This window comes from Heterocephalus glaber, unplaced genomic scaffold (genome assembly GCF_053883595.1).
Source record: "Heterocephalus glaber isolate CG9 unplaced genomic scaffold, H.glaber_assembly_v1.0 deba00000594, whole genome shotgun sequence".
Taxonomy (NCBI): Eukaryota; Metazoa; Chordata; class Mammalia; order Rodentia; family Bathyergidae; genus Heterocephalus; species Heterocephalus glaber.
The window spans coordinates 32303301-32328947 of NW_028258151.1; the positions used below are offsets into that span (position 1 = coordinate 32303301).

The window sequence follows — 25647 nt, forward strand, 5'->3', positions numbered from 1 at the left end:
TCACGGATGAGGAAATGGGGCGCAGCTCTGAGAGACGCTGGGAAGAGGCCCGGAGAGGCCGGCCCAGCTGCAGATCCTGCTGCTAAAACAGTCTCATCTCCGTTGCCACCTCTTTGCTGAAGCTGTTTGTCTCTTTTGCATCTCTTCTGAAAACGCTGGGGACCCACGCCCCCAGTTCTCACGCGTTGGCTGCCTTCTGGCTAACAGTGACATTAGCTCACCAGCTTGCAGAGCACAAATGACATTTGCGTCTCTCTGGCTGGCAGTGGCGCTTGGGGGGCTGCAGTGGGGGGTCCTGCAGGCAGGTTGGGCACGAGATAGTCTAGCAGAGGGAAGTGGTGGGCAGGGGGAAGGAGTGGCTGCAGGCGTTTGGATTCTGCATCTGGAGACAAGCAACTCCCAATCCAGTGCTCACTTCACCTTGTGTGCATGCGCACACGCACACACAGTCTTCCTATTACCTTCCTAACATGTTTTGAGCAATCTCTAGGTGCCAAACACTCTCCTGTGGGCTTCACACCTCGTGAAAGTCACCTTAGCCCTAGCAGTCTTGGGGGAGAGATGCTGTTGTTTGTCCTGTTTTACAGATGAGACTGGTGGCCCAGGGGACCCCTGGCTTCCGTGAGGCCACACTTCCAGAAAGAGGTGGGCTCTGCATGTGGCCAAGGTCCCCCACCTGTAGAGTCCATGCTCCTGGCCACTGTGGTCCCCCCTCACCCCCGCACCTTGTCCTGGCTCAATCACAGCTAGGAAGCATTTCTGCCAGGGGGCAGGACTGGTTAGAAGGGATGTGCCCCCGTGACAGCGCACCCGAGGCTGCAAGGCTGATGGCTGTGAAGGAGCCACCCACTGTGCCACCAACTTGCTACTTGACTCCGGCCAAGTCACTACCCCTCTCTGGGTATCAGTCTCCTTATTGGTAAAAAGAGGCCACTGGAGCCAGGCATGGGGATACACACAATCCCAGCACTCTGGGAGGCTGAGGCAGGAGGACTGCAAATTCAAGTCCAGTCTGGGCAACTTGGTGACTTAGTGAGACCCTGTCTCAAAATGCGAAGTACAAGAAGGGCTGGGGATGTAGCTCAGTGTGCAGATTAAGAAATGAAGCAATTGGTTCGTCTGGCTAGAGCAGCCCAGGAATGCACTGTCACAGGGGAAGGAACTTTCCTCCAATAGACTCAGAGGTGTGACATTTCCTCCCACTCAGTCAGACATAGAAAGTTACGTTTTCCGTCAAAGTAAATCATGAGGCATTTGCCGAGTTCCCCACCCCCTTCTAAAGGGCACTTTGCTAGATGCAGCATGTGTGAGGCACCCAGCCAGGCAGAGCTCTGTTTCCGGGCTGGCTCCACCGGGACCTGGTGCTGGCTGGGTCCCCGTGCCATGCAGACCCCAGGCTGCTGTGTCTTTCTTCCGCCTACAGGGTGTGGAGCGGACAACATTGCACATAGGAAAGGGACACCAGCAGACTGGGTTGATGGGATCCCCCTCCCAGGTGGTCACAGCCCTTCCTTCCATGTCTCCCAACAGGTGGGCGCCCCCTGGACTGCCTTGTGCCTGCAGGGCCCAGTGTGAGCCTCTTGAACACGATTTCTAGGAAAACGGCCTCACCCTTGTGTGGACTTCCAACGCCACTGCCCAGGTAAGAGGTTCTGGACTTGCTCAGCGTGGGGTTTTCTGCTACTTTTGTTGAGACCATTGCTGTCCCTAAGCATAGTCATCCAAGCATTGTCATCCGTATGGCATCCTGTCCTTCTAAATCACGGCCCTGCCTGGGCAGGAAGACCCAGTGATTGAGACTTTAAAGTCCCACAGACCTGGGTGCAAGTCCTGGAACCACGGATTGCCAGATGTGTGGCCTAGGAGAGGTTCCTCGGCTCTCCGTGTCTCTGCTTCCTCACTGGTCAAATGAGGAGGAGGAGCACCCACAGCTTGGGTTTGTGGGAAAGATACGATGCAGTACTACATGGAAGGAGTCTAGGCCTGGACGGCCGGAGTGAGCTGGGAACTCAGTAAGCAGCAACTGTTGCCGGTGACACTCTTGCATTCGTGACGGTCCCTCGTGTGAGGCTTCTTGCATTGATGGCCATTCTCTCTGCACTCACATGTAGATGCCACAAGGGCAGGGACCTTGTCTGTCTTGTTCTTAGTCGGATCCCCACATCTCAGCACAGGAAGCTGGCCCATTATTCACTGAATGCATAGTGCATGTGTGAGTGACAGTGCTTTACCTATATTACGAGGAATCCTTAGAACAATTCTTGTGGGTACCTGCATGTGTGACCAGAAGGGATTGGTCATGTGTGACGAAACCCCAGATAATGGTTCCTTCAGCAACAGAGAGGTGGCTTTTTCTCTAAGTGAAGTTCTCAGCCAGGGTGATTCTTTTACTACAGAACCAAGACCCAGGTTCCTTCTGTCTTGTGGCTCCATCTTTCCTGGTCTGGCATGGTCCCCACTGCCCCCTTGGCATCTCCATTCTGGCCAGCAAGAGGGCATCAGGAGAGGAGAGGACGCACAGGTCTTGTCCATTCACATCGTATTGTTAGACCACAGTCATGAGGCGTCCCTAGCCACAAGGGGGATGGGAACTGTAGTCTTTTGGTGATGGCCGCCTGCCCAATTACAGTTCTGTTACCACAGAAGATGGGGGAGGTAGACACTGGGGACCCTCTGCCTTGCCAGGAAAGCTCATCTCTGATTCATTTTCAGTCTTCCCTGCCTTCTTCTTGCTGGCAACCAGTCATCTTTTTACGGCCATTTTATAGCTTTGCCTTTTCCAGAATGTGACATGGTTGGAGTCATGCAGAAGGCAGCCTTAGAAACAGGCTTCTTCACTTAGCAGGAGCATTGAAAGGGTCTCCATGTCTTTTTGTGGTTTCATTGCTAAATAATATTCCATCAGATGTGCCACATTTGATCTTCTCAGAGAAGGCCATCTTTTTTTTTTCTATTAAGTTTATTGGTACATTTTAGGTATAAAATACAGTTACATTCATCATTGGGCTCTTGTACCTTTACATGATGTATCTTGGTTCTTATTTTTTCCCCTTCCCCTGCCCTCCCTTCACCCCCTCCACCCTTCCCTATTTGCAAAGACTTTGTTTTCATTTTTTTCCTTTTCTCATATTTTTTCTTTCCCCTTCTTTCCTTTCCCCTACCCCTCCCACTTCCCCTACTCCTTTGGACCTTTTCTTCCTATTACACAATATCAATTATACATTGTTTTAATTACAATATCAAAGTTTAGAGGACATTACCACAGATTTTACAGAATTTAAAAGGATACAGAAAGCATATTACAAAAATCTTTTTTGAAATAAATTTGACAACTTTTAAGAAGTACCTTGGAAGACAATTAATGAAACTGACTCTGGAGGAAATATAAAATTTGAATAACATCTATTAAAGAAAGTATATTCCTAACTTGAAAACCTATCTGTATAATAACAACAGGCACTTTTAACTGATGAATTATATCAAGAATTTAAAGCAGAAAAAAGAAGGAACACTTCTCCCCACATTTTAGGAAATCAACATTGTGCCAATCCTAAAACTGGATAAAGATAATAGAAGAAAAAAGTATGAACATAGACAAAAATTTGTTTAACAAAACAAACTATTAGAAGTCAGATCTGGCAGTAGGTAGAAAGTGGTTTTATTATAGGGGATGGTAGTGTTGGTTCAGCATTGGAAGATCCACCCCCAAAAGTCATCATTTTAACAGAGGAAAGGAAAAAGCCATATGATCCTGTCATTAGTTGCAGAAAAAGTATTGGACTAAATTCTACAGCTGTTCTTGGTAAAAGCTATCAGGAATTAGAAGTAGAACAGAACCTTCTCAACAAATAAGACATGTACTCCATACTTTCAGCAAAAATGTTTTTTATAAATGGAAAAGATACAATGCTTTCTCGCTAAGGTGGGGAACAAGGGCAGATATGCTTACTCTTCATCTGTCCATTAAACTTTGAAACCTAGGCCCAAACCAAAATAGTCTGGCAATAAAAAGAAACAATTAACATAGGATTGACAAGGTAGAAGTAAAATCTTTATAGGTAGATGAAATGATCATCTACAGAGAAAATACTAAGAAATCTCTAGGAGCCCCTAGAACTTGTATCTGAATTTAGCAGGATTAGAAAACACAAGGTATATATAAAAATTCAGGTCTATGTATACTTGCTATAAATGAAGAATTGGATATTGAAATGTGAAAGTTATGTAGGAGTACAAAGGACGTCAAATAGTAAAAAGAAAAAAAAACAGTGTTGGAAGACATTTATTACCTAATTTTAAGACATCCTCTAAAGCTACAGTAATCAAGGCAGTGTTGGCATAAGGAAAGACATATAGATCATTGGAATAAGACAGAATCTAGAAATAGAACCACATATATATGGTCCACTGAGTTTTGAAAGATTATTTAACATTAACATTTTATAGAACATAAACTCAATGCAAGAGCAGAGGAAAAGATAGTGTTTTCAGCAAATGGTACTAGAACACCTGTTATCTGTATGTAAAAAATTAACCTCAACCCTTTATTTCCATACATAAAAATAACTTGAAAGGATCTATGAACCTAAATATGAAAGACTAAAACTATAAAACTTTAAGAAGAAATTATAAGGGAAAATGTTCATGAATTTAGGGTAGGCAAGAATTTCCTAGGATACAAAAAACATGATGTATAAAAGAAAAAAATTGATGAGATTCCATCAAAATTCAGAACTTTAAATGACATCGTTAAGAAAATGAAAAGTAGTCCTTAAACAGACCATATTTATAATACATATGACCTATGACCAGAATATATAAAGAACACTTACAGCTCATTAATAGACAACCCAATTAAAAAGTAGACACAAGAAGATGATAAATAGCCAGTACAGCACAAGGAAAGGTGTGCAACACTAGAATCAGAAAAATACTAATCAGTACAACAATAAGATTGTATTATACACTCATTAGGGAGATGAAGTTAAAAGTTTTAGCTCAGTGGTTTTGCTGACTGCTGCGCAAGTGCAAGGACCTGAGTTCAATCCCCCATACCAAAACCAAAAAGTTTTAAAAGATGCAGCGTAAGCTGGGTGTGGTGGCACATGCCTGTAATCCCAGCACTCAGGAGGCTGAGGCAGGAGGATCGCTGTGAGTTTGAGTCCAGCCTGGGCTATATAGTGAGTTCAGGGCCAGCCTGAACTGCAAAGGGAGACTCTGCCTCAAAAAAAAAAAACCAAAAAAAAAAAAAAAAAGATGCAGCATGTTGTTGGATCTTGCCTCTTGACCCATTTCTTTTGATTGGTGAGTTGCGACCATTAACATTGATGGTTACAACTGATACATATTGACTTATCATTGTCCTGACTTTTTCTTTTTGTTGGATTCTCCCCCTTTGTTTTTAATTTCTTGTGCTGGATGGATTCATTCTGCTGGGCTTCCTGGGGTTGTGATCCTCCTTGACTTTTCCTAGGATTTTGTCTAAAATTTTTTTGGAGTGCTGGTTTGGTATTCATGAAGTTCCTAAGGTGCTCTTTGTCATGAAAGTATCTTATTTCATCATCAATTTTGAAAGATAGTTTTGCAGGGTACATCAACAGTCTGGGTTGGAGGGTGTTTTCCTTTAGGGCTTGCAATACGTCATTCCAAGCTCTTCTTACCTTGAGGGTTTGCGTTGAGAAGTCTGGTGTGATTCTGATGGGCTTTCCTTTGTATGGGATTTGTTTCTTTTCTCTAACTACTTGTAAAACTTTGTTCTTCTGTTGGGTTGCTGGAATCTTAACAATTAGATGCCTATGTGTAGATTTTTTTTGATCAAGGCTAGTTGGAGTCCTATATGCCCCACTTATCTGTATGTCAAGTTCTTTTCCCCTGATTGGGAAGTTTTCTGCCATCGCTTCTATGAACAATATTTTTACGTCATCTGCACTCTCTCCTGTTTTTTCATTGACTCCAGTCAGTCTTATGTTATTCTTCTTTGCATCATCTAACAGCTGCTGGATTGATTTCTCGTGGTCCCTTACAATTTTAAAGCAATTTTTCTTTTCCTGGTCACTAATTGCAATTTTATCTTCTATGTCTGAAATTCTGTCCTCACATTGGCTCATTCTGCTGCATAGACTTTCAATGGAGTTTTTAATCTCTTGGAAATCTGTTTGCATCTGTTTCATGGAGTCTATTTGTTTCCTATGTTGCAATTCCTCAGCTCCTCTTTTTTTTATCTGTGTCCTCTCTACATTTATTTATTTATTTATTTATTTATTTATTTATTTTGGTACTGGGGATCGAACTCGGATCCTTCTGCTTGCAAGGCAGGCAACGGAACCACTGAGCTAAATCCCTGGCCCTCTCTCTACATTTATTAATCATGTCTTGCACTATGGGTACAATCTCTGCTGTTATGTGAGAAATTATTTCTGATTTTATTTTTTCCAGATCCTCTTTTGTTGCCAGTTCAGGGAGTCCAGGTGGTTGCGTATCAGAGTGTTCCATCTCCTTTCCCTTTGGGGTTGCTTTAGGTGATCTGGGAGTCTGGTTTTGAGGCTTGTTTACATGTCTTCTCATTTTGAAGGAAGGGGCCAGGTTGCTGCTGTCACCTGTGTGCCTCATGGCCTCTGTGCTGGGAGTAGTGGTAGGTTGGCCCATAAGGCTCCTACTCTGCACTGGGAGCTGTGGCACATTGACCTCCAGAGAAGGGCATCTTAGTTGCTTCCAAGCTTTGCCAAGGATGAATAGAGCTGCTATGCAGATTCACTATGCTCAGCCCAAACCACATTATGCAACATAGGCAATGTGTTCGCTTTTTATTGGTGTCCAATAAATTGGCAGTTTGGGGCTCATTTACTGGAATCAAGGCAAAGCTGAACCCAGAGCTCAAGTGATCACCACATCTGTCCCCTGCTTCCCTCCCTGTGGTCTTCAGTCCCTGGCAGGAGCTGCCACATGGTAGCCACAGCAGGCAGATGTTCTGCTCATCTCAAATCCAGCTTCAAGGGGAAGATGAGCTGCTTTTCCCAAAAGTTCCAGAGTCTTAGGGTCAAAGCTCATTGACTAGGGTGTGAGTCATGTGATTGTCTCCACCAATCCCTGCAAGCTTGAGAACAGAACATGCTGACTGGCTAGAGTCAGGATGGACAGGTGACTTGTCATGGGGAAGTCAACCAGATCATCTGCCATGGGAGGTTCCCTGAGGGGGAAACCTAGGTGCTATTTTCAGAAGAGAGAGGGCTGCTGGGTAGGCCAAGTAGTAGGCATTCCCTGTGGGTACCATGGAAGTCCGGGGGGCTTCCTGTGGTTTCCAGCCCCATGGTTGACCTCCCTGTGACAGGCGCCTCACTTTTAGTGACACATACATACTCCATATCCACAGTGTTACAGGGGGCATCTGGGTTCCCAAAGGACTGCTCAGAAGCCCTTCTTGTGAGCATCTGTGCTCCCTAGTGCCACCCCCCTGGTCCAGCACCCCAGTATCCAGCAGCCCTGGGTTGACCTCTTGCTGGGAGGATCCCCCAGCCCAGCTCCTTCCCTGCCCCCTTAGGGTTCATCTGCCCAGCATGGCCCCCCCAGACCTGTGACACCCCTTCCTTGAGGACCACTTCAGGCCAGGCAGCACTGAGGGCCAAGGGAGGGAGGAGAAGGAATGTCCAGTGCAGCAGCCAGGCTCGCCAGCCCTGACATCTGCTGCTCCCATGAGGTGTGGCGCATGATTTCATTAGAGGAAAGATCACTGTGCAGGAAAACAGGGAAAACCGCAGCTTAGGATGCTGCTTCCTCCTGGCAGCTGCGGCGAGGCACTTTGGAAGATCTGTCCCTGGCTTGGTTTAGGTCAACCACAAACCTTTGGCCCTTAACTCTCTCTCTCTCTCTCTGTCCTCTGACTCCAGAGCTTGGAGTCACCACAGGCCAGCTCAGTGTTAGCTCGATCCGCCTGCTCAGTGTCCTCTGGTCACTGTGGACTCCTTCACAGATTGAGGTAGGACTCCTATGTCCCCTGTGTTTTGTTTTGTTTTGTTTTTTGATACTGGGGATAGAACCCAGGGTCTTTGCGCTGAGCTACATTCCCCACCCCTTTTTTATTTTGAGAGAGTCTCATTTCTTTGTTAAATTTCCCAAGTTGGATAGATAATGTGAAAAAGGAAGAAAAGGGGCAAAGGGGAAGGAAGTGGGAGGGGTAGGGGAAAGGAAAGAAGGGAATGGAATTAGTATGAGAAAATGAACAAACGGAAACAAAGTCTTTGTAAATTGGGAGGGGTGGAGGGGTTGAAGGGAGGGCCGGGGAAGGGGGAAAAATAAGAACCAAGAGAGATTATGTAAAGGTGCAAATTTCCAATGATGAATGTCATTATATGGTATACCTAAAATGTACCAATAAAATAAAATTTAAAAAAAAATTCCCAAGCTGGGCTGAAACTTGAAATCCTCCTGCTTCAGCCTCCCAGGGTACTGGGATTACAGGTGTGTGCCACCATACCCAGCTTCCACACCATTCTTAAAGCCCCTACTTTTGCCCAATGCTGCAGGAACAGTAGAATGACCTCCTACACCATTGGTGGCGAGGATGGAGTGAGCGATGGCCCTGGGAGGGGGCAGGATTGAGAGTCTAAGGTCCGACTCCTGCCTATGAGAGGCTTGATGCAGCCCCTCTGTTGGTCAGTGGCCTTTGGAGAAACTGTCAGGGGTCCAAAGCCCACAGGGGAGTCAACTCTGTGTACCCAGTGACGTGGTAATGAGGGTGGGGGTTGCCAAGGGTTAGGGAAGACCACTGGGCACTAGGTTGAGGACTTGCTGTGGATAAGGGAAGTTACCTGGTTTTTGCTTTGCATGCATGCTAATCCTGATCCTGGGCTAATGTTTAACTCAAAAGGCTTGTGAGGGGGTGCTTTCCCCTACTGTTTCCTTGGTTCCCAGAAGCCTCAGCCTTAGTCCCAGAAGTGGGCTCAAGTGGGGGCCCTCCTCCCTTCTTTCTCCTCTTCCTTCCCCTCCTCCTCTCAGGGTGATGTTTTTAAAACGGAGTGTGGTAGCCACCGCTGGGCCTGGGGGACTTCTCCCCAAACCAGGGTACAGAGCCCCAGGACCACCCTGTGCCTCCTACCAGGTCACCAGTACTGCTCAGAGATTTGGGAGACAGCACCTTATTGAGATATTTTGCAGGAATGTGTGGGAGACAGTGTTGTTTCCCATGGTCTTCTCTGGATCAGGCCCCCAGATTTCCAGAAATGTGGGGTCACGTGTGTCCTTCCACAGCCTGTGCAGGCACCTGGGGTGGGGGGAGTCTGAGACAGTGGCCCAGCCACGGCACTTTCTAACCCTCACACCACTCCACAGCATAGGGAAACGGGAGGAGCACCTCCCTGGGGCCATTCTCACCAGGCCCCACACTCAGCAGGACTGGGGTGAGCAAGAGGGGCCCCTTGTCTCAGGGGACAAGTGGCAGCCTCTGCACAGGGCCCTGTGATATTGGCACAAGTTGGCCCCACTGCCAGCTCTCTCCCTCCTTCTCCTCCAGTGGAAGAGAGCTATTTTGGCCCAGTGAGCTGAGCCTCTCCTCGCCCCAGGGGGTTAGTCTGAAAGAGGCTGGATGGTGGACAGAGGGGCCACAGGCCTTTCTGGAATCCTGGCCTTTCACCTAACCATGGGCCCCCGACCATACCCCGGACGAACTCTGCAATCAAAAGGTAACCCCAAGCCAGGCTTTGCAGTACACCTGGAATCCCAATACTCGGGGAGGCTGAGGAGGAGAATCACAAGTTCAAGCCTAGCTTGGGCAACATAGTGAGAACCTGTCTCAGAATAAAAAACAAAAAGGGCTGGGGATGTAGCTCAGAATGAAGTATATGTTTAATCCCCAGGAGTGTAAAAAGGGGGACACCAAAGGCACCCGGACAGGAACCCCAGGTAGGCCTTGGCTCAGGCTCAAGGAGCTGCCTGCAGGGCCCCAGCTCTGTGGGGTGTGTCAGCATCCTCCTCCCCTCAGCAGCCAGCACAGTGGGGATCTCAGCCTCTATGCTCCTGTGTCCCCTGGGGAGGGTGGCGCTCCTTGGAGCCCCACGTCTGTAACATGACGATGCCAGTCATGATGCTGGGGGATGACAAGGCTGGGCACACACACGGTGACCTGGCACGGGGAAGGACTCATCAGCGTGAGCACTTGAGGACACAGGCCTGGCCTGAGTGTCCCCTCTGGGCCACAGGACAGGGTCACGGCTTACCTGGGAAGTGACTCTGAAAGCCACCCAACCCGTCACGGTGCCGAGGAGCTCCAGGAGGCTGTGCGACAGGTCCAGGTCCTCAGAGGCATCACCCGTCTGACTCCAGTACCTCTGCATCCCGAGAAATCGGCTCCTCCGAGAGAGCTGGCCCAGCGAGGTGACAGTGGCAGCCTGATGTCCACTGCAGAGCCCAAGCTGAGCTTCCCTGTGACAGGCCCAGGCTGCCACTGTCCCTGCTGAGGAGGAGTCCGAGCCTGACACTCGTCTCCGGCCTCAGCACTGCTGCTTCCCTCTGCGAGGCCTTGGAAGACAAGAATTACACCCCGGAAGAGGCACTTAGTACAGCAACGGCCTCAGACAAGCTCAGCATCATCTTCCTCACTCTCTTATTACCTACAGTGTCCACTGCTTCTGAGGTCTCCGGCCCTGGGGTCCCCTTACCAGGGCTCAGACACAGTGTGACTCACCCGAGGTCACACAGCACCGAGGGGTCAGGCCGGCCCGGACAGCCCCGTTCTGAAGCCTGCTCCCCACCACCTCGCACCCGCAGACACCCCAGTCCAGCCCTCACAACTTTGTCTTCCTGTTCTTTAATGAATGGGGAAATGAAACACCTACCTCGTCCTTCCTCTTCCGGCATGGAAGCGCCGGCGGCCCCCTGCTCCCAGCAGGTCCCAGCAGTCCTGCAGCCACCTCAGGCACAGTGGCTTTGCAGACCGGCGCCCCCATGCAGAGCCCCTAAATAATTAAAGGCAGTCACTTCCTGCTGAGGGTCAGGCTCCCAGGGCGGGCCCTGGGGATGCGGAGCGCTGTAAGAGCCCCTGTTCCCGCTGGGTTGACAAGTAGCCTTCCACCGCCCTGCCTGGAAAGGTCAGCGCGAGTGTGCATGTGCGTGCATATGCGCACGTGTGAGTGTGCTGTGATCTTCCCTGCTGAGCCCGGGCTCACACTGGCACCAAGTGGCAGGAAGGACCGACGGCCTCTGTGGCCCAGTGTTCCCGAGGGGGACCCAGCTCCTCTCTGCTCCGAGCTGTCATCCTTAAGCTCCCAGCTCCTCACAGGTCCCTGTCATCTCGAAGCTCCACGGGGCCCAGGTTGGGCTGTCCTTCCATTCACACACAGGACAACACCTATGTCCTCCCATCCCTGAAATGGACCAGTGGCCCCCAGCATTGCTTCAGTGTCAGCCTCAGTCTTAAGACCCTGGCTGCGTGGCCTGGTGGGCAAGCAAAGTGGAAATCCCTAGACAGAGATGGGACCACTCAGGCCACCGGAGGCTTTCCCTGTGGCCTGAGAGAGTACAGAGGGCCATACAGCTGGAGAGTGAGAAGAGAATTCCAACACGGTGCCCTGGGCCGCTCTGCCTGCTGCCTGCCCAGAGAAGCCCAGAGAGGACATGTAACTTGCTTGACATCACACAGCTGACCAGAGGCAGAGCAAGGACAGACCTTGGGTCCCCTGACTCCCACAGCCACCATCTGTGTAGTGGGTTCCCTAATTCTGGGAGCTGCATGTGTGTTCCCTAGCTTTGAGATGTCTTGGACACTGAGTGCAGATGCCAGAAGGAGATTGCAGCATGACCCTGGGCACGTTACTATACCTCTCAGTCTTGGTTTCCTGGTCCATAAAATGGATATAATAGTTGTATCTACTTCATAGGTTGTTGCAAAAATTAGAGTTAATAGACACAGAGTGTTTGTAACTGTGCCTGACATGCCGTAAGCACTTGGTGTTCAATCTTGTGCTGGCTGTCTTTGCCATTCTGGCCTTGTCCTTCCTGGCCTGGGGTGACTGGCTCATCGCTGCCAGGGTCCCCGCCTCCTCTTGCCCAAGATCTACCCACCCTGCCCCAGCCTCCCTGGCTCTGGCCTCAGCAGAGCGAAGAAGAGCCCTGCCTGGCACACTTGGCTCGCAATGGGCTCTGCGTGAGTCCTTTGTCATCCCTGGCAGCCCAGGGCTGCAGCCTGCAGGCTGGACCTCAGCACAGCAGCCCTGTGCCAGCATGACCTCCAGTGCCAGGCCTCCAGCAACCCCTGTGCAGCAAAGCCCTGCTCCCAGGAGCTCTCTGAGAAGGACGCAGTCCTGGAGCCTCTTGCTGGTTGCAGCAGACAGCAGGGCCCAGCCCTGGGCCACATTCCACCCGGTCTTTCTTCACGAAGACGCATAAGCCTGGCGCCACGCCAGCACCTGTGGGAGCTCCCTGTGTCTGCTGTCTCCCCTCCAGGCAGAGCTGCAGAGTGGTGACAGAAACGGTGTGACCACAGAGCCTAAAATATTTACTCTCTGGCCCTTTACTGGGAAAGTTGTCAACATTGCGGACATGGGTGAGTGTGCATCAGATCCTCCTCTCTTGTCCCCTTCCCATGACAGTCCCCTTCCTTAGCTGCTTCTGTCCTGCCCAGCACCATCCCAGGGACAAGGAAGGTGGGCTCTCTGTCCCAATCTACAGATGGAGAAGAGAAAGATCGCTACTATGACAGGTCCAGCACTCCTAGTCTGAAAATCTGAAATCTGACACAATGCCCAAACCACTTTTGAATTTTCACTTTTTGGATTAAGGAGCTCAGCTGGTAAAGTCTATGCAAATATTCCAAAGTCCAAATGACTAAGAAATCAGAGACCCTTCCAGTCCTGTGCATTTTGGACAAGGGATATTCACCCTGAGCTATTGTGCCACAGGAAGAGGGGCTCTCGGCAGACCTGAGGATGGAGAAGGGCCTCATCCTGGCAGGATCAGCTCACGAGTGTCCCTCCTCCTACTCGAGCCACGTGTGTTTTGGTGGCACTGGTGGCCAGCCTTGGAGATGGACAGGTCTGGTCTCTTTGTCTCCTGTCTCACTCGCATCTCTGTGGCTCATCTTTATGACTCCCGGGAGCAGCTAGGGTGCTTTTATGGGAAAGAAAGAAAACAGGGTTCCGAATTTCTCCTGCCCATTCCCAGGGGCCCCGACTCTGTCTCTGATTCATTTCCTTGAGCACCGAAGACCGCTTCTGTCACGGTCACTGAGTTTCAGTCGTTTGTTCTCCATAATGTGAGCTCCAAATACCTGCAGTTGATCTTTTTATAGGAAGGGGTTATAGCCTCCCTACTTCAGGCCTGTTGATGAGAATCAGCTGCGGCTGCCCTGAGAAAAACCCCTCCATCTCCAGGATTTATTGCCAAGCAAATGGCAGGGGGCATTGAGCCCCATGGGGGTGAGGCCCAGGCTGGGCTCCTCTCTGCTCCTGTAGCTGCTCCAGGGCTGTGGGGTTCGGGGTGAAGTAAAGGCCTTGCCAGGCAGCATCTGAGGGAGCTCCGGGGTCCCCAGGCCTGGGTTCTGAGGCTCTACCCCCACATCACACCCCAGCATTGCAGGAGGAGATGAAGGCCTGGCCTGCAGGGTTCCCCGACTGACCACAGCCAGCCTGAGGTGGGGGTCTCCAGGGAGAAGAGCAGACAGGAAGTTGTTGGGCCACTGAAGGAAACGGGATGTCAGTAGCACAGTGAAGGCCTGGATCTCCTGACACCACCTTGCTGTGCCCCCAAGATGAGCTTCTTAACGGTCTCTGGGCCTCTCTCTCTATAAAGCAGAATTATCATGGAATTAGAGGAAGTGAGCATGTAAAAACAAGGGCCTCGGGAGACTGAATCCGGAGCCCGCACACTGATCTATATCCTCAGCTCTCTTGAAATCAGTAAGTTGCCCAGGCAGAGCTTGAACTTGCAATCCTCCTGCCTCAGCCTCCTAGAGTGCTAGGATTACAAGTGTGCACCACTGTGCCAAGCTTCCATGAAGATGTTATGAGCATCGATCAGTTCAGCTGCTTCGAAGTAGTCTTGATGTTGACAGAGCCATGTATTCAGTCAAGAAAGTGACCGGGGGCTGTGTGTGTCCACACATCTGTGCTGCTGCTGGTGTGTGTGTCACTCCTGCCTGTCTCTCAGGGCCCCAGCATCCACATCTGTAAAATGGGCACCGTGCCCACCTCGAGGGGCCCAGTGACTTAGGACCTGTGCAGTCCCTGGCACGTGCCTGGTCTGCAGAAAGGGCGTCCTATGTGCTGGCCACTGGCACCATTGTGTTTGCAGCCCTGGCTCCTGAGAGATGTGGCAGGGTAGAGGGAGCGCTGCCTCCCCTGAGTGGCCTTGGGGTGCCCCCCTCTGATCCCAGCCTCTCAGATGTGAACCTGGAGTAATAGGGTGGCGGGAGGATCGCAGAGTGTCTCGGAGAGAATGTGAGAATTACCACGTCTGCCGCACAGTGCAGTGGGCATTCAGGGCAGGGACATAAGTGTCCTTTGTCCACCTGCAAAAGGGAACAGCTGTGCCTCATGGGCCACCTAGGTCCCCACACCACCCCTCTGGTCCCCTGACTAGGAGCATAAGTGGGAGCCCTCAGCCCTTCTTCTCTGGGGGATGGTGCAGCTGGTCTGACTCCCCGAGACCCGTGCCCTCCCCTGCCTGTTCCCAGGCCCCCTTAATACCCATGAACCATTAAATATTTAAATCTGGGCTGTGTGGCGGGCCAGGTTGCCCCAGCAACGGCCCTGCGTATTTTGGGATGGATTAGCAAGTCTTTCAAAGGGTCTTTTGGAGCTCTGAGCTCTGGGGGGATGAAAGGTGGGAAGGGAAAACTGGTGTCGAGGGGAGATTCAAGGGCCGTGAGAAAGCCGGGCCAGAGAGAGGACTCGAACCCAAGACCTACACCTGCCGGCCCATTCTCTGCCTTGTGTCGTGCCCTGGACTTCACAGCAGGGCACCTGCTGGGGGTCAGGATCCTGTTCTTCCCCCACCCACTGTAGGAGGCCCCTTAGCTGCACTTAGCCTCTGTTTACTCCTAGGAACTCGGGCATGATTGACTCACATCCACGGGGTGCTGGAGAAGTGCTCAGCAGGGCTCCTGGTACACGGGAAGCAGCAGTTACATCTGGAAGTTTATGTACTGCCTGAATCCCTACCGGAGTGCCTCCTAGGACCCATGTGCCCTGAAGGGACACTGAAACAGCCCGAACACCTGAGGGTTTGCCGCCTGGTGGGAGGATGTGCTGGCCTCAGACAGTGTCATCCAGCCCTGTCTGCTTTGAGCCTTCGGGCGAGGGCCCTCCTCTCCTGGTGTCACCTGGCCACAGATGTCACCTGGCTGTAGGATGGGGGTGGCCTACAAGCTGGCTGGTCCTAGAGGAAGGCCAGGGACATCCAGTCACCCTCTAGTTCTGGCGACCTTGGAGGCAGTGGACAGATGGGGAGCGGAGAGAGGAGGCAATCAGCCCAGTGCCCATGGGAAGGACTTACATGGTGCTACCCTCAGCTTTGGGGACATGGTTTCCAGCTTGCCTGCAACCCTGGTCCCCAAGACAAACCTCAGGGGCTTCTCACTTTGAGGTCTGGGAACTTGGCTCAGTAGCTTCCGAGTTTGCAAAGAGAAAAGACACACCAGCCCCTCTATGAGCCCCCAGAATCCAAAAGTCAGGCTGGAGTCTAGAGGTCAGAGGGGTAACAGCCCCCCAGGAATCTTTGGACACTGAATCCTCTGTGCATGTGTCCCCTCTGGCTGGACCCGCTCCGATCAAGGTGATGGCCACAGTGCCCACCACACCCCTTCTCTCAGGGGTCCCCTCTGCCCACAGGCTCTTCCCTTGGAATTTAGGGATTTTATTTTTGTTTTTGTTTTTCTGAGACAGGGCCTCCCTATGTAGTTCAGGCTGACCTTGAACTCATAGTGATCCTCCTGCCTCAGCCTCCTGGATGCTGGGGCCACCACTCCTGGTGAAATTTAGGGTTTTGACTTTTGTCCCTTCCTGCTCCCATGTTTCATTCACTCCTGCTGCAAATTTCCTGCCCCTCTGCATTGGGGACTAATGACAAAGGGTGACTTTGAAAGGACAGGAATGGAAATTGTGCAGATTGGACTGTGAGCCCCAAATGGAGCAGGACCAGCCATAGACAAAGTTCTCATCTTGGCCTTTAAGGATCACACTCATGACAATCCTCCTGACTCAGCCTCCTAAATGCCGGGGTTATAGGTGTGCACCACCATGCCCCACCGAATTTTTTTTTTAATGTTTTGATCACTGTATTTACTGTAGTTGATTTCCTCCTTAACCCTATGTATTTGGTTTTATACTTTGAAAAGGGGTTCACAGAGGGCTGGGGAAAAGCTGAGAGACCCCTGCTAAGGGCTGAGTGCTGGGCTTCAGAGGCAGGCAGGTGAGGTTCTTGCAGCCTGGCTGGGTGACCTGAGCCAGGTGACCCACCCTCTCTGAGCCTGATCCGATCACAGGTTGTCGGGGATCAGACCCGCATCCTGGGAAGATCTGTGTGCCCCCAGTTCGAGGCCAGGCATACAGAAAGAGCCAACTAAACACGCACGCCGGTTGGCATGGGGTTTAATGAGGTCTAATGCCTTCCAGGAAGCGGCCCAGAGGATGGGGAGTGAGACTCATCCAGGTGAAGCAGCAGGTGTCGCTTGTGTGAGGCTGGATGGGACAGGGCACAGCTGGGGACCGCTGTGGCTGCACGCCTGTGGTTGTGTGTGTGCAGCGGGGGGAGGACTTGGGGGATGGGGACAGGAGTGCGATGCCGGGTGGGTGAATGGCCATGCCACAGCACAGCCTGGGAGGAAGCTTGTTCTTTGGCGAGGGGGCCATTGGGTGAAACACTCTGAATTCCCCCAAAGCAGCCAGCCCACCAGTCCCCTCCTGTCCTCAGCCCCAGAGCCCTGGCATGGGAGGCTTCAGCGAGGTCCTGTGTGCCAAGGGCCCTAGAAGTCCAGTGTCGGTCTTCGGAGGCTGCGGAAGGGTGAGGTGAGCAGCAGCAGACTTAATAGCAGCTGCAGGTTGGAGCCTTGCCGTGTGGCTCTGGGAGGACCCCACCCCTCTCTGGGCCCCAGCATGCCACACAGGGCACGAGGAGCTGGGCACTGCCCTCCCAGGAAGACTCTGGTGGAAACGCCCCGTGAGACCTCTGGTCAGACAGAGGGAAGGGCTGGTGGCAGGGCCAGTATGTGGACCAGGGATGGCTTCCCAGACTGCAGAGTCCCAGGGCCCCTTGACAGTCCCGGGTCAGTGAGCACAGGGGCAGGGAGACGTTGTTTAGGATCCAGTTGCCTCTGCAGCAGGCTTTGCTTGGGGTACCTTGCCCCTTGGGACTGCCCCCTCCGGAGCCTAATTAGGTTCTAGCCTCGTTCAGCTGTGCCAACGTCCCTGTCCTCTGTCACCAGGCTCGCCAGGGTGTGGGGCCAGTTGCTCATTGACAAGCCCGTCTGTCTTGGGCCGAGGCCCAGCAGGAGCAGCCGGTGAGTGAATAAGCCCCCCAGCCCCTGCCCTGAACCCCAACTGCAGGGACCATCGCTCTTCTCAGGCTGCGTCCTGGTGTGTCGGGTGTGGTGCAGCATCCAGCAGGCTGGCTGTGATTCCGGCTGTGTCTCTCCCCAGCTACGGGACTCTGGAGCCCTGTGTCTGAGTGGCTTTGTCTCCTAAGAGGGAGGGAGGGTAATGTGCATGCTGTGGGGCTCTCTGGAGGATGGAGGGAGAGCACTGGAAGTGAACACCCAGGACACAGTGCCTGGCATCGTGATGGGGCTCTGTGATGGTCGGTCCCTTCTCTGTCCACATCCTCCGTGGGCCTCCTGGTTCCAGGTGACCCTGCATTCCGCTGCCTGACCTGCTGCCCAGGCTGCATGGGGGATGTAGCTGCCAGCCCTGCTGGCTGAGCACTGGGGTCATCAGTCCTCGCCGGACTCCACTGTGAGGCTCTGCCCTGAACTCAGTGCCCTCACTGGACAGGGGTCATCCAAGGCCTTCCAGGCTCAACACTGGCGTGTCCGTGACTTGTCCACCTGCCTCTCTGCTGTCTGTCTCCAGAAAGCATGCCCAGGGCAACAGGAGTGATTTATGAACTGAGCCCGTCTTGTTCATCAGAGCCCCTCCCGGCCCGCTTGGTGCAGATGGGCCGAGCCATCTGGGCCCGTGGGAGGGGAGATTAATAAAGCCGTCTGGCTGGGCAGGAGCCTGCTGGGGAGAGCCCTGCGGCACCGCGTGACCCTGGCCCCCTCTCTGCTGCCCTTCTCGGGCCTCGGGGCTCCCATCTGTCAGGGGATGGCAGGGCTGGGTCGTCCCCCGGGCTCTCCAGCTGGCTCGGGAGGATTCTAGCAGCCTCCCCGTGCTCGGGCTCAGCTGCCTGACTCAAGGCAGAGCAGCGCTCGTCAACACACTGTGGGGACAGAGGTTCGCATTTCCACTTTCTGGTGTCCCCTCTGCTGCTCCGCCCTCGGACCCTGTCAGGAGCTCTGGTTCAGAGCCCAGCAGACAGACGTGGCGGTGGATGGGGTCAGGCCTATAGTTACCTTCTCTGAGCCTCAGCTTCCTCATCTGTAAAACGGGTTGGGAGTGGTACCCAGCCCACATGCCCAGGTGACATCCGGTATGTGCCACAGGTGGCACTGTCAGCATCACGCACAGCCCGGCCAGGGCACCCGGGGGCTACCATCTGGTGCCGGCCCCCGGTGGAGTGGCCCTGGGAGTCGCAAGCTTTTCCTTGGCGCTGGAGGACTGGTTTTCACACCGGCCTCTTCCCTCTGGTAATTGGTTCTTTTCTCTAGCAGGACTGCTGGGCCCACGGGACAGACTCGAGCCCTCCTGACCAGGAAACCCCGTCCTGCTGACGCCTGCGCAGCTGCCCAGGTGACTGCTCAGAGGATGCCTCTCTTCTCTGTGCTGTGCCCCTTGCCCTGTCCCTGACGCCACCCTCTGCCCCACTCTGTCTCTGCCGAGCTGTTACTCTTCCTGCGTATCTTACGGCTTTGTTTCCCTCTTTGTGTCGGTTTTGTCTGGTCTTCCTCTTTCTGGCTTGCATTTACCCATTTCTCTGATTTTTGACTCCAATGTTCTGTTGCTGAATTTTCTTTTCCCATTATGCATCCGTTCATTTGTTCATTCACTCATTCATTCCGGTAGATTAATCACCGACTCACTATGTGCTCAGAACCGCCTTAGACACTGGGAGTGTGACACTGGACAAACCCAGCCCATGCTGTGTGAAGCATACTCTTTCCTAAAGCTTGATGTGAGCCACCCAAATAAGCCAGTAGCACGTGGAGTCAGTGGTGTAGTCACAGGGCCAAGGCCACACATCCGGGCTCTTAGGACAGCTCTTAGGACCCAGCCAGGCACCTTCTGCCTCCCAGCCTGGCTTCTTGTGTCCAGGCTAAGGCTGCTGATGCCGCAGCCTGTCTCTCTGGGCTGAATTCTCATCAGCACCTCAGACAAGAGCAGCAAACACAAGTCAACCCTGAAGCCCCGAACACCTGGTTCAATGACACCGGAAACAGGTGTGAGAACCGTATCTGTCAGTTCAGGACCCTCCGGGGCCAGACCGAGCCCCTGCGTCTGGAGACTGCAAGGCTCCCCATCATGAACTCCCTGGGGCAGACGCCACAAGGAAGCACAGTGAGACGGTGGCACCTGGAGGCAGTTGGATTCATTGTCACATCAGCCCGTCAGGCACCCCACGTTTCACTCTCCCCGAGTGCTTCATCCCTCCCTGAGCCAGGATTAAAAGGACTTTGCCTAACAGTGCTGCCTTTGCCAAGCCTTTTATCAAGAGCACAGTAAATGTTCTCCTTAGTTTTTGTTCTGCAAAAGACACACAGACGTGGTGGCCAGAGCTTCCAAGCGACTTGAGAAACAAGGACCCCCACCTGGAGTGGTTCAGTTGCTCCAAAACCCGACACTTGTCCCTTGAGCAGGCCTGTGATGAGAGGTTGATTTCTTAGCTGTTCTGTAAACTATAGAAAATGACTTCACTGACATTGCTATCTTGTGGAAGTCGGTGTGAGAACCACTGGACATAATGGTAGAATGGCGGAGGTGACCTCAGTGGGCCTCTGGTCTCCTTCCTAAGTGCCTTTCGAATCACTTTTTTGAGGACCAAGGAAGCTTTTGGACCTCACAGCCACCCAAGATGCCTCCTTGATCCCCTCTCCTTAGAGGTAAATTAGGGAACTCCATGGGGGTGACAACTTCTTGAAGATTGGAAGGGGTGGAGCTTCAGCCGAATCCAGGTAGAGATTGGAGGATCCACATGTCTGTCATGCCAGTCTGGCCAATGAGTGATGGAGATGCATCCCCAGTTTCAAAAGTCTTGTGGTGATGGAGTATCTGGTTCTGACTGGTCTTCCGTTTCTCCTTTGGTAGTGATGGCCCGGGAAGTGATGGTCCTGGGGTGATAGGACTTAAAATGGCTTAGCAGGTTGACGGAGGATAGCAGAATGGTCTAGAGACTTGGCATTTATTGTAAATGATGGTTAAGAGTTGTGGCTATAGCACTTCTGTGCTGTGTGCCCTTGGGTAAGTGACTCCAACTCTCTGAGCCTCAATCTGATGCTCAGTGCTCCACCTGCCCAGGAAAATGGAAAATGGGATGGTAGTACCTGTTTCCCAGGCTTTCCGAGGACTGAGTGAGATCATACGCATTCCCTGGCATACAGTAAGAACTGGAGGTGTGCCAGCCCTTGTTGGCTGTTAGGAGAATCAGCTACTGTGCCAAGCCCTGTACTCGGTATTGTCTGTGCCTGGTGGAGCTGGGATCTGGTCTCCTGCCAGGCACCTGGGCCCTCTGCACTCCCCCCGCCCTGCCCCACCTCTCACGGTGCATCCATCTGTGTTCTCTGCCTGACTCAGGAGACGGCTTTCTGCTTGGGTCTGGGACCCAGCCCACTCCAAGCCCAGCCGTAGATGCCATCCGCCACGAATGTGACACATCTTACACATAGGCAGCCAATTAGGAGCTGCCATTGTGGTCCCGCCCCTGGAGGGAAGCTCGGTCCCGGTAGGCAGAGGGTACAGTGCCAGAGCTCCTCCTGCGTGGACTTCTCAGGCTGTCACTCCTGTGGCTGCTTCTGCCCTGCGCTAGAGAGGGACAAGAAATGGAGAGGTCACCGAGTTCCTGTTCCATCATTTAGGCCTCTGAGATCAGAGTGAGGAAGTGGTCTGCCTGGGGTCACACAGCAGGGCCTTACTGAGCGTCTGCTCCCGGGACAGGTGCAGCACAGGGCCTGGAGGAGGCTGGGTGGACCCCGGCAGGCCCGTAGACGTCTGTGACGCTGGACAGGCTGCACGGCCTCTCTGAGCTGCCGTGTCCCACCCGTGCATGGGCAAGGTGCCTCCGCCTCTGGGGCTGTGGTTGAGGAGTGTCCCTTCCTGTCCCCTTCCCCTGCCCCGGAGTCCAGGTCTCTAATGATGAGGAGGTGGAGCCAAGGGGAGGGACCTTCAGCCTGTGGGACCCTCAGGCACAGGCGTGGTTGTTGTTCCTGCCCAGGAGGACCCCAGCCTAGGAAGGCAGAGGGAGGTGTGTCTGGCAAAGGAGGCTCTGCCCTCTGTGCCAGGTGGAGCGGGGCGACTGTGGCTTGGTCTCCTTGGCAGTGCTCAGACTGGCCAAGGTGTGGTCGTCCTAAGCACCCCTTGTCACCGATGAAGAAACTGGGGCTCCAGGAGGTGAGGCGCTGGGGTCAGAGCCCGGGGGTCTGACTGCGCGGGCCGGGCCCAGCCCTGTGTGGTAGGAAGCAGGCTAGATGGAAGACCTGGGAATCAGCCTCCTGGGTCCCCCTGTGGGGAGACAGCTGGACTGAAGACCAGGGAGACACAGCGAAGCCCACACTGAGGGTCGATGGCCGAGATGTGTAACAGCCACTTGGCTCGGTGTGGAAGGAGCAGAACAGCTGCTGGCCAGCCAGCCATCCCCACAGCCCCTTGATGCTCAGCCCTGCCCTCTGCTGGAGGCAGGAAGGGGATTGGGGCAGGTCTTCTGCACTTCCCCCGTCCTGTCCCGTGCAGCCCTTGGTTTGCAGGCCTCAAAAGAGATCTGGAAAACAAGGCGAGGCAGCGCACACTATAATCCCCGCACTTTGGGAGGCTGAGGCAGGAGGATGGCCAATTTGAGCCCAGCCTGGGCAACTTGCTGAGATCCTGTCTCTAAATAAAAAAGGACTGGGATGTGGCTCAGTACAGAGGCCCTGGGGGGAAAAACCTGGAAAGAAGGGCATAAGGGTTCGGGTGTGGGAGCCCAGCCTCCCCCTGGACAGGGCAGAGTAGGGAGGGGAGGGCTGCAGAGGAGAGGCTCCGGCTCCAGGCCTGAGTCCTTGGCCTGCCCTGAGCCTACACCTGCTGCTCGTCACCAGGCCATGTGGAGTTCGTATCCTGTCCCACCCACGCACTGTCCCACTCCCGGGCTGAGGCCACAGTGGTCCCTACCGTAGCAGGGCCAGCAGTGGACTTCAGCAGACGCCACGGGCACCTAGGGAAGGCACTGAGGGAGGACACAGGAGGGGGTCCTCGAGGGCTTCCTGGAGGAGGGGATGCCTGTGGCAAGCCCTGGAGACGAGCAGGAATGAAGCAAGCAGCAGCGAGGGCGCAGAAGGGCTGGCACCAGGGGAGACGTGCTAGAGACCCTGGAGATGGGGAGGACGGTGCCGCCACTGCTGCTTCCAGAGCAGGGCCTGTTTGATGAGCTGGGGCCGAGCTGGCTGCTGCACAGAAGGCTCCTGCCCACCTGCCCTGTTCACAACCCACCTGCAGACCTTCCCATGCATCCAGGGCTGAGTCTGACCTCGCCACTCACCAGCCGCCACCTGCAAGTCCCCTTCCCACCGGCCGCCTCTGTGTCCACCTCTGGAAACCAGGGGGACGCCAGTACCCGCCTCACGGTGCCTGTGGGTGATAGTCAGAGAGTACGAGGCCAGACCCAGAAGCCACTAGACAGTTCTGCCTAGTGTTCTCAGATGGAGACCAGGGCTGCCCGACCCCAGGAAACCCTGCCCGTCCTGCCCTCAAGTTAAGCAAGGCCTTGGGGTGCTGTTGAAGGGCACAGGCTCTGAACCCCGAGCCCCTGGTTCAGGTTTGCTTGGTGATTTTCTCTTTGAATGGCCTTGGGTTCAAAACCTGGTGTCTGGTGTGTGCCTCAGTTTCCCCCAGCACAATAAGAAGGGCTTATTCTAGGTGGTCTTGAAGTGTTCCCCTGATCCTGAATTTGACACTCGAGTACCTACGGGTGCACCCCCTGCCTGGCTCTGCCTCTTCCAAGGTGCAGATGGCACCAAGCGGCGGGAGGAGGAGGAAGAAGAGGAAGAGAAGGAGGAGAAGGTATCCAGGCCTCAGAGCCGGGCCCACGGCAAACGCATTCGGTGCCCGTCAGCTCGTCCACTGGGCTCCAAGTGCCTGGGTGAGCAGGTGGCAGGGACAGCTGTGGTCCCTTTGCCTCTTAGGGTGTGAGATGCTCCCTTGCTTGCTGAGGCGGGAGCACTGAGTGCCCCCGTGTGCCAGGCTTTGGCCCTGCTGGGTGGCCGCATCACACCTTGCTGGGCTGATATGGGGATTCGGGGCCATCGAAGTCTACATTGCACTGCTTGTTGCAAAAATTAAGTGAGGGCCAGGCGTGGTGACACACACCCATAATTGCAGCGCTCGGGAGGCTGAGGCAGAAAGATCACTGAGAGTTCAAGGCCAGCCTGAACTATGTAGCAAGACCCTGTCTCAAAAAACAATTAAAAATTAAGTGAGACAATATGTATAAAGCATCTGCTGCAGTACCTGGATCCCCAAACAGTGGCTAGGATTATTTTTTTAATCTTTATTTTATTTTAAATTGATAGATAATAATCATATGTGGGGTACAGTGTGATATTTTGATATGTACTTTACTGTTAGCATTAATAATAAGCCTCATAAAGAACCCTTTGAATAGGACTTAACCTTTCTTGTGGATGAGGAAAATGGAGCCTACCATGTGCTGGGGGAGGAAGTAGGAGCTACAGAAAGTACCCAGACCATCTCCCCACACCCACAGAAACTCCCAGAATGCTTTCCCAGGCCCGCACAAGATGCTCCGACCCCCTTCGAGCAGCACCTGGGAAAGAGCTCAGTTCTGCCCAGGTGGTCCCCCTGCCCCAACCTGTGGTGGGACCTTCGCTGTCCTTTCCCTACTGAGCCTCAGTTTCCTCATCTGCTACATGGGTCACCAGTCCCTACCCAGAGTCCTTCCCGGGGCTGTTAGGAACTTGTGGGGGTGCTGGATATTGAATGCAGCTGTGCCTGGTGTTCTTGAGTGGATGGTGCTGCATGTTCCCCCAGGGTGGGTAAGGGCTGCACTGCATGGTTTCAGACCCCAGTGCCTGGCATACAGTAGATGCTCACTAAATGGGGGCAGAACAGGATTGTGTGCAGTGATGGCTGTAGGGTTGCATGTGCTGGGGGTGCTGGAAGTCACAGATGGAGGAGGTCAGGGCTGGGAGGTCTGCCTGGGACCAGGCGGGAGCCAGAACCCGGAAGTGGCCCTGGGCAGGCTCATGACTGGAGTGCGTGTGCGTGTGGGCACTCTGGGGCCTGGTGGGTCCTCCAGGCTCTGAGCCTAGGTTTTCCCGCCCACCACACAGCAGGCTCACTCCACACTAAAGTAATAACTCGAAGCAGTACCATTGCGTGGCCCGAAGCCAGGCACCTTGCCGCTGCCAGAGAGATTCTGTTTTAAAGTCAGAGACAGCAAGACTCAGAGATGTGGAGTAATTTACCCAAGGTCACACAGCAGAGCAAGGGGTTAATCCTGGCACATCGCAATCCCTCAGAGCGGGGTTGTTAGCTGTCCCCTGCCGCCACCCACTGCCAACGAGTGGCTGCTGCTGGGCCCCCTGGGGTGGGGTCCCCCGTGAAGGGCTGAGTGGCCTTGTGTTTTGCAGGTGGACCACCATGGAGGGCGACTGTCTGAGCTGCATGAAGTACCTGATGTTCGTTTTCAACTTCTTAATATTTGTGAGTGTCCCGGGGCTGGTGTGGAGCCAGAGGGCTCTTTGAAATCAGCACCAGGTGCCAAGTCCCTGGGGCAAGAGCGCCTGCGTCACAGCAGGGCTGGGCCACGCAGACCCCAGGGCAGGGAAAGTGGAAACCTCTGGGCCACAAGTTCAAATCCGAGCTCTGTGCCTTACCGGCTGTGTAACTGAAACTTGCATCTTGCCTCTCTGAACCACAGCATCCTTTACCTCTTAGTGTTCCACCCAGACACTAAGGCCCAGCCTTGCAGACCCTGCTCAGTGAAACCAAGCCCACATTTCCCCTTGGCCTGTCACTCTGCACGTGACGCTGGGATACCATGTTCAAATCAGACAGAGCCAAGCATCAGCTCTCACCACAGTGGACCCGCTGCCAGCCTGTGCCCCAGGCAAATGGGACAGGCACTGATAGCTGCTAAACACACTCACACCCACTTTATCCTTTCTTCCTTGGGAGGTGGGAATTCCAGTCTCATTTTAACTGCAAGGAAGCTAAGGCTCAGAGAGGTTAAGCCACTCACCTAAAATCCCAGCTTGTAAGTGGCTCAGCCCTGTCTTGGAACTAATTGCTTCCCTCCCAAGATACCTAAGACATGGAGACATCACTGAGAACGTTTTCCAGCTGCAGATTTGACAGTGGGAGC

General features: G+C 53.4%; 1 protein-coding gene across 18 annotated transcripts in view; it reads left to right on the forward strand.

The window, feature by feature from the left end:
• Tspan18 (tetraspanin 18) overlaps positions 1 to 25647 on the forward strand; it is a 124463-nt gene that overhangs the window by 84101 nt on the left and 14715 nt on the right. For 3 of the 18 annotated variants that reach the window (XM_087205650.1, XM_087205653.1, XM_087205652.1), the window contains exons 3-9: positions 1531 to 1642; positions 7884 to 7972; positions 12433 to 12532; positions 16897 to 16991; positions 17408 to 17482; positions 18788 to 18869; positions 24914 to 24986. In XM_087205650.1, coding sequence (XP_087061776.1) covers positions 16912 to 16991; positions 17408 to 17482; positions 18788 to 18869; positions 24914 to 24986 — 310 coding nt within the window. In that variant the 5' untranslated portion in view covers positions 1531 to 1642; positions 7884 to 7972; positions 12433 to 12532; positions 16897 to 16911. The other 15 variants (XM_087205656.1, XM_087205662.1, XM_087205654.1 and 12 more) reach the window with 13 other exon arrangements.